The following is a 12,785-nucleotide window of genomic DNA, read 5'->3' as shown; positions in this document are numbered from 1 at the left end:
AAATAAAATGGAGTTGCTCCTACCACAGAGAAAGCTCTTTCTGCCTGTCAGATGGTAGAGTTTGTGCAGATTTTAGGAGAGCAAGACATTTGAAGGGGCTGGGATTTTTATTCCTCACTGGAAAGCAAGGCCTCAGGTGAGCTGCGTAAATGAACCGCCTCTCCTCCCCCCAGGGAGCAGGCTGCTTTCTCCTCCTAGGTTAATATATGTTGACTGGGGCTAAACGCCTGATGCTTCTGGACAGAGTCCAGCCCCTCAGCAGAGCAGCCGCACTGGGGAGATACAGCTGCTGGCATTATAGGGCTAAGCCCTTTCCAGCTGCTTTGCTTTAACGGGAACTGCCTGCAGTCGGCAGCTTAACGGAGCTGTCTTAGCCCGATTAGGAGGAAATGACTAATCTCGGCATCTTCTCATGGCACTGGCCTGGAGGCTCTGGGGAAGATAACCCGGTAGGGTGAGAAGTGGTTGGATAAATGGTATTGGAGTGCTAGGCGATTATCCCCTCAAAAATGGTGGTCCCTGCTTGGCATGATTTGTGTTTTGTCTCTGTAAAAAACGTGGGGCTTTCTTCACTGACCTCCCTGGTACTGAGGGAGAGGGGATGTTTACCGTGTTGGGTGGCCTGGGTATTTAAAAGCTAGAATAGAGTTGAGAGCGTACGAGGGCAATGTGCCTATCCCCTTTAGAGTCAGGAGAAGACTTGCAACCCTCTAGTGTGGCCCCCCACTTTGGCCTTCCATTTCCCTTCACTTTAAAATCTGATGTAAAGAGCCAAGATCTGAAGGAGAAATGATCATTTCCTTGGTCATAAGATGCACTTAAAAAAATTTTTTTTTAATATTTCTGAGGATTGGGATATCTTATAATCAGTGGCATCTTACAAATACAATGCAGTGTTTTTCTCCTTTAGCAGCTCATAAAGTAGTGGTGCATCTTATCATCAATGTTATTTGGACTGGAAACGTTGGCTGTTTGTGGGAGGTAGGCTATTGGCTAGACCACAAGTGGAGACCAGGGAACCTGCTACTTAGCTGTGGTCGGAGAGCTTTAAAACAGGGAGTTCCTTGTGTCGGAAGGAGGCTGCAGGATGGGAAAAGCAGGGCTCAGCCTCGGGACATCTAACACAAAGAGGCAGGCAGGCAATGTGTAGGATAAGATCAAAATCTGTCCCAGTCATGACCCATCCTAGAGCCACTGCACATGACCCCTGAGTTGGGGAAAGGTAGCAAAAAGCCATTGTAAATCAGTGAGGCTATGACCAAAATAGTGGTACTTTCTGGTGCGGTTCTGAAATCAGTACATAGTGCTGAAACATTGGGGTGCTTTAACACGTAAAAGAGATCAGAGGTCTGTTCGGGCAGGGAGCTGGTTGTGTTTATTGCAATCCTTGGTCCAATTTGCTCACAAAACCTAGAATATCAGAGGTCTTTCCTCCCTTGAAATTGGAAGGTCATGGTTTGGGGACCCCATAAAAAAAGGACAGTCAAGTTAAGGAACCTGTTGCCCTGAGACAAGAAGTAGACTAAAAATATAATTTTGTTTAAGAAGGTCCTCATGTTCCTATAGGGAGAGGTGTTCAAACAACTGCATAGTGTGTTCAGTGCTAGGATGGAGGTGTGTGCAGAGTGTTGGAGCTCAGGAGCGGGTGGCTGGAGGCTTAAGAGCCTCAGAGGTGATGACATTAAAGCTGCGCCTCAGGATGAACAGTAGAGAGGGCCCGGAAGCAGATTCTGGGCGGAGAGGCACCTCCAGTCTGGTGCCTCATAACTGGACATCCCCGGCAACTGTCCTGGCCTCTCCTGATCTTGGCCTGGGCCCTGGCCTGGCTGGGCCTTGTTTCATATGTCCATGGGACTAGGGTGCAGTTGTTGGTCCCTGCCACTGTCAGTGGCACCCTCCATTCCTCACTCTGGCAATAACTGCCCCTTCAGCCGACTTAATCAGAGCTCTGACACAGTTTTCATTCCCCCCTTTTCTGCCCATTAACTGCAGTCTATTAATTAGTGCTGTCGGACTCCACACTCTCATAAACCGCCTTCACTAACCGAGCTCCCCTCCAGCTTTTGCTAACGATGGATTGCTCCTCAGCGTAGCCGCCCCTCCCTGAGAGGTGATTGCACATCTTGGCTGTGCAGACCCCCCCGCCCCAGCTACCCAGTGGCCACTGTTTGGCCGGATGCTTCTTGATTAGCCCTTAACTTCTCCCTTCCCTTCTTCACTCCCTGTCTTCCCCCTGGTGTTGCTGGGGCCTGGCACCGGCTCTGGGTTAACATCCCTCTCCATAAGGAGCTCTCTTCTTGTGCTGCTCCAGGTCATGAAGCGCAGTGCCGTGGGCCCAGAGGGACTGAGGCGATCGCCTCTCCTGACCCAGTGCACTCCCCCATCAAGACCCCAATCAGCTTGTTGCAGATCCTTTGACCTTATTATAGATCAGAGATCACAGACTTTAATCTGTGCTACCTTTTAAACCCTCAGCAATGATGGCTGCTCCCCTTATGTTTTCTTAGCTTCCATATAAAATTCCAGATGTTCAAAGCCCTGCATCTTTTTACCCCTTTATACTGGCCCAGCCTCCTTCCTCTCATCCCCTCGATCTTTCCACAAACTCTCAGCCATGATCGATCACTCTAGCGCTCCAGTTCTGTGTTCTGGGGAGGTCTTTCTTTCTTTCTTGGGTTTGATTCTTGACTCCTTTCCTTTGGGATCCTCCTCCCCCAACACTCTCTCTCTCTCTCTCTCTCTCTGTCTCTGTCTCTGTCTCCTTTGCTTAAGCTAACTAAGGCTGGGGAACGGAGAGGAAGTGTTTCTTCAGTACTAGCTGGCTGGGCTGCGTTTGAAACTGCCGGGGAGGCAGCTTAGCCGCTGGCAGAGGGAGTTGCAGTCTACCGCAGAAATGGTGACCGCCCTACCAGGGACTGAGATCTGTGTCAGCTGCCTTGCCAAACACACACATTCCATGTGGTTCCAGCCCCCTTATCGAATAGACCCCATTTTCCAGATGAGGAAAGTGAAGTAGGATCCTTAAGTAACTTGCTCAAGTTCACAGAGCAGTATAACTGCCTGACCCTATATTTAAATGTTTTCAACCCCTATTATATACCTTTATGTAGTCTTTTTTTTTTTTTTTAAACTATGGTACACAGAAACCTTTAAGTCAAAGTGATTTTGTTTGGAAAGTGAAAGTCTCTGGATAATTCTCCAGTCTTCTCTTCCTCTCCCCTCAGTCCAAAGTCCGAGGAGCCTAAATGTGTCCCAGGGCCTGGCCCCTTCCTGGGCTCTCCCCCCAACCTTGCACAGTGTGGTCTCAGTGTGTCCTCTTTACAGCCGGAGGTAGCAGTGGGGGCGGGAAGTGGAGAGGGGCTTCCTGCCAGCCAATGGGGGAAGCGGCAGCCCAGGCTCTGTGCTCACATCATCTGCTCCTGCTAAGACAATCATCAACATAAAAGGCTAATTGTATTAATCACCAAGGCACCCCCTCCCTTTTGGGAGAATTATGAATTGCAATTGCAGATGGCTCCACTGATTGAAGGCAGTGCTCAGCGGGGAGAAGGGCCAGATCAGATTACACACCATTAATTAAAAACTTCCCCTGACAAACAGGAGGAAGGGCAGGCACACCAAGGGTCTGCCTGGTTGGGTCTCCGTCCTCCCCGTGCTCCTGTCCCCCACCCAGACCTAGGGGCTGGGACTGTGAAGCTCCATTGCCCCTGGCCAGAACCTCTGAATTTGGCTCCCTGAGGGCCAGCCTTTCCCTCAACCAAACAGATGGCTGGCTGTCCTATTAAAGGGCTCCAGAGAAGGAGAAACTAACCTTTGGTTACTCATTCCTGTGTCTAACTTTGGATGCTCTTCAGATTCTAACCTATTTCCTCACTTTTCATGAAGCTTGTGTCTTCTTGCTCTAGTCTATTCTGACAGCATAGCTTTAAAGAAGTATTTATGAAAACAGCCCCCCTTACCCTTTTGGCCTGGAAGTTCCTGAGACAGATTACACATTGTGGTCTGGAGTAGTTGGGGGTGGGAGGGCACAAGTGGCTGTGCACTCTTGTGCAGCTACCCCTCCTTTGGAGCATAGGCATCTCAGCTGCTCTCCTCCTGGCTCATCTGAAGTTATAACTCCTGAATTTTCCTCTTGATCAATTACTGCCTCCCCTCCTTCCCCAGTCACCCGGCCTCAGTCATTCATTCATCAAACTTTTATTGAGCACCCAGTGTGTGCTCTGCTCTGGGGATGCAGAGACGATTTGTCTAGGAGCTTCAGAGCCCACTGCAGGAGCTCCACCCCTCCTGCCCTCTTTAGCCTTCTAGTTCTTGTTTCCTTCCTCCCTCTGGCTGCAGCTCAGATAAGCCCCCCTGGAGCTCTATTTTGGAGAATTCTAAGCTGGAGCTGGGGAGACCTTAGGGGGCTGTGGTACTGAGCTGGGTGACCTTTAGCAAGTCGATTATATCCTTTGTACGCGCGCGCTCACACACACACACACACACACATACACACACTCAGCTGTCCCTGCTTATGAAAGGGCACAAGAAGCCCCTGGGCACTGAGAGATTGTGAAGATGGATGAGTGGGGCCCGGCTTGGAGAGACGTGAATAGTACTCTGCACTGACAATATTAAAGAACGCTGAACACGGCCGTTGTGGCCACGAGGACTTGGGGACTCAGCTCTTGCTCTGTCACCCTGCCCTTGAAAGACTTTGGTAGCCCCTCCATCCCCAGTGCTTTTGGAGACATCATGGAAAAGGACCTATCTTTTTTTATGGATTTAGTTGCTGTATCTCAGGGTACCATGGTGATGGGCACCATAGAGATGGGAAGAACTGACTTTTATTGGTTTATCTCTTTGTTCCAGTGTCCCTCCTCATCCCCCTCCACACACACAAAGCTCCCAGGTCAGCAGACCCAGGAGAGAAGATCGCAGGGCCCCGTGTAAGTAGAACAGATGAAAGGAGAAAAACGTACTCTCTTTTCCCTCCCTCTCAATCATCCCCCCATCTCTCTTCTTCCTCCCTCCCTCCCATTACCAACAGCAATTGTATTCAAACCCAATAATTACAGTAACAGCTACAATAATCATCATTTATTGGGTTTGTTTTTTAAGCATTTTAACTTCCAAAAACATTTTCCAATCTCTTGCCTTCACAGCAGGCCCTGGGGGAGGACTATGCCCATTTTATAGCTGAGGAAGCCAAGATCCAAGTAGGGCCCCAAGTCATGGGGAGAGTATATTTACAGCAGCTTGTAAATATTAGCAAACCAACTGACACCGAGTAGTCTCTCAGAGGCACTGAACACAAATCGGTTTCTTGGGTCATTCCTGAGTTCTTACCATCCCTGGACTTAAGGGCTTTTTGAGGATCTTGGTAGAACTGGGTGGAAGGTGGGCAAACACCTGGAAAAGGCCTGTTTGGCCCAAAAACCTCCCTTGCCCATATGCTGCTCCTCTGCCAGCCCTAGAAAAGGTTCCTCTCTGCGTCAGTGCTTCCCAAGGGTGGGGTCCTCTCCTGAGCATTTGGAGGTGTGAGGAATGGAGGTCTATTGGAAGGGCTGTCCCTGTCCTCAGGAAGCCCCCAGGCTGAGGGCAGGTCGGTAGCCCCCAAACCATATCCAAGAGCAGAGATATACCGCTGAGGAGTTCAGAGACTGTTCTGGGGCCTGATTCTTCTGGGAAATCTGGCTTTCCCCCCACGGGTGGGGTGAGAAGTTGGGGTTCCCCAAGGTCTCTATATCTCTTAGTGTCTAAGCTGAGTGGCTCTGTGGCCTCCAATACCCAAGGAAGCCCAGGATGCCCACTAAGGTCCAGATGGATGAAAGAAGGAGAGGACAATCATGAATTCACCTGCCTCCTGCTCTGTCCCATTAAGAGATGTAGGAGGAGGAAGCTGAACAGATTTGCTCCCCAGATTCTTTCTATCCAGAAATATAATGCTGGGGATAGGGAGTGGCATTCCCTGCCCACTGTGTTTGGACAGGAGGCTAAGCCTTCCCATCTTTCCTGCCCTCATTCACCCCCAACCCCACTTTCCTGTAAAACCTGAAGTCTAGTCCTACAAGGCATGCTACCCACCTAAAGGGCTCCTCTCAGAATCCAGAAGGCAGGGACCAAGTTCTATATTATCTGACACACGTTCCCCATTTCAGTATCCCCTGAACTGGAGCGGGATTCTTTCTTCTCGGGCTCTACCCCTGTCACTTTCTCCACTTCTTCAGTGCCCATGAGGATGACCAGTCGCTGGGCCACGGTTCTGGTGTTAGGGAACAGGATAAAATTGTAGATCAGCGAAGCCAGGACAGCTCCTGTCAGGGGTCCCACCCAGAAGATCTGCGGAGGGAGAGAGAAGTAGGCACCCCACTCAGGAGCGATGAGGATCATAGGGTAGCTTTGGGATCCCTGCCTGCTTCCCTAGTGTTTCCTCTGTCTCCCAGGACCCCTTGAGCTGTCACAAGGTGACAGAATTGAGAAGCAGGTGTTCTGCATACCAGGTCCATGCAGGTGAGGCGAACTTGCCTTCAATAGGGTGGGCCTGGTCTCCTCACCACTCCCGTTTCCCTCGTCTCCCCTCCCTTGTTCTAACCAGAAGCCTGGCTAGTGCTGTTCCTGCCTCTGCTGGTGTGTGTGTCTATTTCTGTTTGTCTTTTTCTTTATCCAAGTTTGGAAACTGGTCCAGCTGGAGAAAGTGAATAAGGAAACAGCCAGGACTTGAGGCCTGGGCCAAGGCTGCATCTTCTGCCCTGGCCCATTTATTGACATTCCACTGGGTACTCCGGGCTATTGAAGCTGGAAAGATAGGAAATACAAGCCAGGATACTCGCCTTTGTCTTCTGAGCTTAGGGAAACCTCCTTTGGGGGTCAAGATGGCCCATGGTAGGGGTTCTTGTCTCCCCAAGTCCCTGTGGACCCACTGCTGGTGAAACGCATAATCCCTGTCTCCCTTACTCAGGCTTCCCCCCATCTAATGGCTGCCAGTACAGGCTCTCACCCAATGGACCGCGAACTTCCCAAGGATGATGGCGGGGCCAAAGGAGCGGGCCGGGTTCATGGAGCAGCCGGTGAAGTAGATCTGGGGCGGGGCAAGTGAAGGTTTGGGGTGTGAGGAGGCTTAAAGCAGGCCTGGGAGGGGACAGCCCCCTCTGCCCTGGCACCAACCTTGGGCACTGCCGTATCCTGGGCCCAGATTGCGGGAATACAGCCCTCAACCCAACACATGAGGGGCTCAGGGAGGGACACTTCCTGGCCTTCAGGGCCCCTGCAGCCTCCCCAGGGAGGAGCCAGTGTGTGCATATACGCAGTACCCTCTTCGCCTCTTACCCCAGTGAGATGGCCCAATGCCACAGAGATCCCAGTCATGATAGCTGGGGAGCCCGATGCCTGACGGCTGTCAGTGGAAGCAAAAACACAGAGCACCAGCTGCAGGGTCAGAACCAGCTCCACTGCCACGGCCTGGCCAGTTGAGACGTTGCTCCGGACCTGGGTGAGGAGGCTCTGCTGGAGGCACAGGGGGCTCTGCCACGGGCTGGAGACCCCATTGGACCTCATTTCCTCAGTGTGAGGAGGTGACACCTCACCACCACCAAGTCCAGGACTTACGGAGATGAAGGACCAGGGCCAGCTGTGCAGTACAGTTCGGGTCAGCCCTGGACACTTGCTCCCTGCAGAAACGCATGGCACCCCTCCTAGCCCACCGGTGGGTTGGGGCCAGTAGCTGGTGACAGGCTCAGGACTGGTGGGGAAGGGAAGGCTCAGAGCAGCTGGGGTGCATGTTTTTGAGCAGACTGGGAGGAGACCGTGGGTAGGAGTGGAAGGAGGAGACTTGGGGACGTAGGTGGAAGGATAGATGATTAGGGGAATCTGGGGGAGTGAGGCCTCAGGGTGCTGAGGAAGGAGGAACATGTGAACACAGAGGAGCAGGGCACATGGGGTGGACCTGGAGAGAAGGGCAGGCCGGGTCCCCTGCATTAACCCCCCCCCCCCCCCACCTTGCTACTCTGCCCCTTAAATGCCTGGTCCTTCTCTGATTCCTGCCCCTTAGTGTGGCTTCTCTCTATTCTCCCTGTTCTCATACCTTAATCCCACTTCTCCTCTGCCTGTGCTAAGGCCACAGTCTGCTTCCCCTGGGTTCCAGGGCCCAGCCCAGAGCAGGTAAGAAGCACAGGGTCCAGTTATCACCTCCCTGTCCCCTCCTCAGGCCTGGCCCTCCACCTGTGTAGGCATCCCTTTCCTGGCCCTGCTGGTGCCCCTCCTTGCACCTACCATGTTAATCCCAAGGGTCTCTCGGATGTCTCCTGGTACGACCCCATAAAGCACCGCGGCCCCCACAGTGGCCCCCGCCAGCTGAGCAGCCACATAGGCCATGGCACGGGGCAGGGAGATTTGGGAGCCCACTAGGAAGGCCAGCGTCACAGCAGGGTTGATGTGGGCCCCGCTGGCCTTCCAGGTGACCTGCACAGCCATGGCCGTGACCAGGTTGAAGGTGATGGCGATCTGTAGCACCGTGGGAAGCGCCGAGGGCCAGGGCAGACTCGAGCCCACACCGAAGAACACGTACAGCCCTGTAGCCAGGAACTCGGCAAACAGCGCCTTGCTGATAGCTCTCCAGAGCTGGCCCACCAGCATCCTGGCCAAGCCTGACCACCTGGCCGCACGGTGTCCTGGTCCTGCTGCCTTGGCTGCCGCCTCCACTCCCGGGACCTCTTGCTCTGATCTTCGCTGCCTCCTGGCGTCTCTCGCCTCTGGCCTGCTCTGGCTGTCTCGCTGTGTTGAGGCTCCTCTGGCCCCCACCTGGTCAGACTGGCAGGGAGCGGGCTGGCAGGAGTCTGTGTGTCTGGGTGGGTGGGAGGTGTGGGGCTCATATAAGGAGTGGTGCTCACATGCCTGCTCCACCCTGAGCTCACCTGACAGCTGGGGGAGGGGGGCAGCCCCCAGGCACTGAGCCGGAACCTCCAGGTTTCCAAGCTGGACGGGCCTCGCTTTGCTGCAGGCAGACGCCTGGCCCAAGGGCGGCAGGTACAGGAGTCCTGGCGCGCAGGGGACTCCTGGGCGCTCACATCCCGATGTCAGCTCAGAGGCCTCAAGCTGACCATTTCCCCAAGTCCAAGGCCTGCTTCAGAGGGTCCTGTGCAGCTTCAGAGGCCTGTTCTCCTGGCCCCCTCTGCCTGCAGGCTCTGCCTCTAGATGGGCTGACACTATTCTACGACCCATAAACCCGGATGTGAAATGAAGCTCTTTCCCCCATTCCCACCTAACCCCCTACTCATAGAAAGCAAATGTGAATAGTCAACTTTACTAACTAAGGACATGGGCCTGTGTGGGTGCGGAGGGGACAAAGGGAGGAGGGGCTTATTCCACAGCTAATGAGACGACATGCACGGCAGTGGAGATTTCCCCTGCCAGCTGGGAATTTCCACTGGTCCTTCACTGGCGTGTCCTTGCCCCTTTCTGTCTCCCTTGCCCACCCCCTCCCTTTCAGCCCCTCTCTCTTCCGCTCTCTGCTCTCCTCCTCCTCAGGGGCCTGAACAATTCTGCTCGAGCCTCCCACACGGCAGCCAAACCATTTTTGTGGCAGTGCTGGCCCGGAGGTCACCCATGCCCCAGGCTCTGCCCTTTTTTTTTTTTAATTAATTTTTTAATGTTTTTTAAAATTTATTTTTGACTGAGAAAGAGATGGAGCATGAGTGGGGGAGGGGCAGAGAGAGAGGGAGGAGACACAGAATCTGATGCAGGTTCCAGGCTCTGAGCTGTCAGCACAGAGCCCCATGCGGGCCTCAAATTCATGAAGATCATGACCTGAGCTGAAGTCGGCAACTTAACCGACTGAGCCACCCACAGGTATTTTCTCAAACAAAGGTGCTTTCTTTGTGTGGCTGTTAAAATAACAGTTTCGTCTTTTAACCACACTGGGGTGCCCCCACCTTGCCCCAGGCCGTGGGTCCCTGCTCCATGGATACTCCCTCCGCCCCCCCCCCCCCCCCCCCCCCTCCTTAGGCTCCTCAAATGCAGCCTGTTTCAGAAGGAGACCTCTCTCTGTGCCCCGGCCCCAATGCACTCCCTGTTTTCTCCAGCTCCGTTGGTGGCACCTGGGAAGCATCCTTGACCCTTCTCTCCCTCCTGCCCCCAACCAATAACGGCATCAAATCCTGCTGGTTTTGAATCCTAAATATTTCTTGACAGTGCCCTCTTCTTACCACCCCTGATGCCCTGCGGCCTTTAACCATTCTGTCTGCTCCCTCTCTCAGCTCCAATCAATTATCCACACTGCAGCCCGAGTGATCTTTCTAAAATGCAAATCTGATCCTGCTGTTACTCTGCTAAAATCCCTTCAAAGCGTCCCTCATGCCTGGTCTACAGGGTCCGCTGGGATCCTGCTCCTCCTACCTCACCTCTCCCTGCTCCCTGCTTTGTCCTTTACCCTGTGGCCTCACCAAAGGGCCAGTGGTTCCGGAACACTCCGTGCTGGCCTTTCCTTAGCGGATGCCTTGTCTTCTCCTCAGAGAGCCCTTCCTACATCCTTTGCTTGGGTAACTCCTAACTCATCCCTAAGGCTCAACTTCAGTGTCCCCTCCTTTCCTGGGTGAGGGAGGACCCCTCTGCGTGCTCCCACCGCATCTGGGCATTTCTGTACACTCCAGTCACCAGAGTGCTGTCATGGTGTTAACGTGTCTCCTTAATGAGGCAGTGAGTCCCTCAGGAGGCAGGAACAAAATTTCACTCATCCCCACATACACTGTTTTTGCACAGGGATTAGCCATAGTTGGTGCTCAGTAAATATTTGTTGAGTGAATGAATGGATGAATAAAAGCTTCTTGACCTCCCCAAGGCAGGTGACTTTCATATCTACTTCATTTCAGTCAGCTGTCCTTACGGCCTGATACCTTCTCACCTGGGACTGAGCCGTCTGAAATCTGCCAGTGGAATGTCCAGCTCTAATTATAGATTCTGTCCATCCACTCTCTCCCATCTCAGGGTCTGTAAAATGCCTCCCTCATCCCCCTTCTGTTCTTCCAGCCTTGCTGGCCTCACCCTCCCCTCCCCTGCCAGATCCCCAGGTGTCAGCACCCCACTCCCTGTTCTCTCAGCCCCACCCCCTGCATCTCCCCATTTCATTCTCCTTGGCAGTCCTCTGCCTTGATCCGCGCTGCTGAGCACTGCTGGAGAAACTCGCCCATCCATGCTGACTGCTGCCATGACAAGTCCATGGTCTCTGGCCCCAGCAGGGGTCCCGGCTCTGCTCAGCAATCCTTATGCCATCCTCAGCCTGCTCTCTCCCCATACTTCTAAGGCCTACTTCCAACCTTGCCCAAGCTCTCCAACTGCCCCCATTCCAGCTTTCTTCCAGAGCACCAGCTTGCCTCCTGTGCCCCCTAGAAAGAGACACTCACAGGCAAGACTTCTTATCCTTCCGAACTCACCTGCGGATGCCCCATGCCCTCACCTGCTTCCCTTGGGCCCTGAAGAAGAGGCAGCCTTTCTCTTGCATCCAGTCAGGGGCGCTTCCTTGTGCTCCTGGCTCCCTTTGAGCAATTAGGACCCTCTCAGGGCTGGTCCCAGTCTCCTCTGGGGCTTTCACTTCTCCCTTCACTTTGATAACAGTCCTGGATAATCCCGGAGTAGTAGAGAGACCATGGGTTTCTTATGCCTCTTTGTCTCCCTTTCAAGACTTTGCTCGGGTCTAGTTCCTCTCTGAAGCCTGCCCTGATTTTCCTCTCCAGCCAGTGGCTACTTCTGGCTTCTACCTCCCTAGTGCCTCCCCTGTTCCAGTGCAGACTCCCATGCTTACCTGGTATAAAAGAGGCTTTCAAAAAATGCTCAAGGAATGAAGGAATGTGGCCACAGGAGTAGTGTGGGTGACATTCCTCCCTAGCTCGGTGGGTTCTTTGCCTAGGGGCTGTCCCAGGAAACCTCAAGGGCATCTTTCTCTTTCCCTTCCTGCAGATAGGGCCTCAAAGGCCTTCCCTATACCTTACCTAGACCCTATACCTTACCTACCTTCGGTTTCTGCACCTGTCCACCGAGGAGCACTAATGCCTAGCTGTTGAGAGCCTTTGATAAGACAATACAAGCAAAAGCAATTGCACACTGCCCTGTATACTTCACCCTTCACCAGTATGTAACTTCTGTGAGCTGTTTCCCCATTTGTAAACGGAGATAATTCCCACTTCCCCACGTGTCATTAGGGGTAAATGTGCTGACACCTAGAAGAGTGTCGCTGAGCCAGAAAATGTTGGCTGTTAGGATTGCCGTTTCCCTCGCCTCTCCAGGGAGACGGGTGTGGGCTGGGTGGGGAGGGGTCCTGGTTGTTGTGGCAGCTCCAGGGCTAGTAGCTCCTGGGGTTCCTGCTCTGGGCTCTGGATGCCGAGAGAAGCCAATGCACCAGCGGCTCTGGTCTCCAGCTGGCCTAGAGCAGAGCCTCCTGTGGCCACGTCTGGCCCAGAACAAGGTCCTTCACCCCCTGAGGCCAAGTGGGCCTTGACCAGGGCTTGCTCCCACTCCAGCTCCAGGTGCAGCCTGCACCTCCCTGGACCCCACCAGATCTGGGCTCTACTGCTGAGCTCTGAGGTCCCTTATGCTCAGAAGCTTTTTGCCAAGGCCCCACACTTGGCTGCCTACAGATGCCTGTCAGGTGGCCATGGGCTTTTAACCTCCTACAGGCCCGTCTCTGGACGCCCCAGCCAGAGCGGGATGCGGGGTGAGTGTAGGTGCATGTGCACCAGGGGCAGTGTGAGCTCTGACTGTGGTCCTCTCAGCTTGGGGAATGGAGAGGGAGCAAAAGGGGCCGGGGGGGGTGGGGG

At 53.6% G+C, this 12,785-nt stretch overlaps 1 protein-coding gene across 1 annotated transcript; it reads right to left on the bottom strand.

The window, feature by feature from the left end:
- Nucleotides 1-6,108: 6,108 nt before the first annotated feature.
- Nucleotides 6,109-8,630, bottom strand: AQP6 (aquaporin 6). Its single transcript, XM_039241428.1, has 4 exons — nt 8,251-8,630; nt 7,309-7,467; nt 6,980-7,060; nt 6,109-6,321 (listed from the first exon to the last, which is right to left on the bottom strand). The coding sequence occupies exons 1-4, from the start codon at nt 8,611-8,613 to the stop codon at nt 6,109-6,111; spliced, it is 816 nt and encodes a 271-aa protein (XP_039097359.1). The 5' UTR covers nt 8,614-8,630.
- Nucleotides 8,631-12,785: the final 4,155 nt, after the last annotated feature.

This window comes from Hyaena hyaena, unplaced genomic scaffold (assembly GCF_003009895.1).
Source record: "Hyaena hyaena isolate Hyena2069 unplaced genomic scaffold, ASM300989v1 scaffold_192, whole genome shotgun sequence".
Classification (NCBI taxonomy): Eukaryota; Metazoa; Chordata; class Mammalia; order Carnivora; family Hyaenidae; genus Hyaena; species Hyaena hyaena.
The sequence above is the reverse complement of the archived record's forward strand: the minus strand, read 5'-3'. Positions and strand labels throughout refer to the sequence as shown.

Coding starts and splice junctions, on each gene's coding strand:
- AQP6 (XM_039241428.1), bottom strand. CDS start 8,613: ATGCTGGTGGGCCAGCTCTGGAGAGCTATCAGCAAGGCGCTGTTTGCC. Junction 7,468..8,250: donor AGACCCTTGGGATTAACATG/GTAGGTGCAAGG, acceptor CTCCTCACCCAG/GTCCGGAGCAACGTCTCAAC. Junction 7,061..7,308: donor CATTGGGCCATCTCACTGGG/GTAAGAGGCGAA, acceptor GCCCCGCCCCAG/ATCTACTTCACCGGCTGCTC.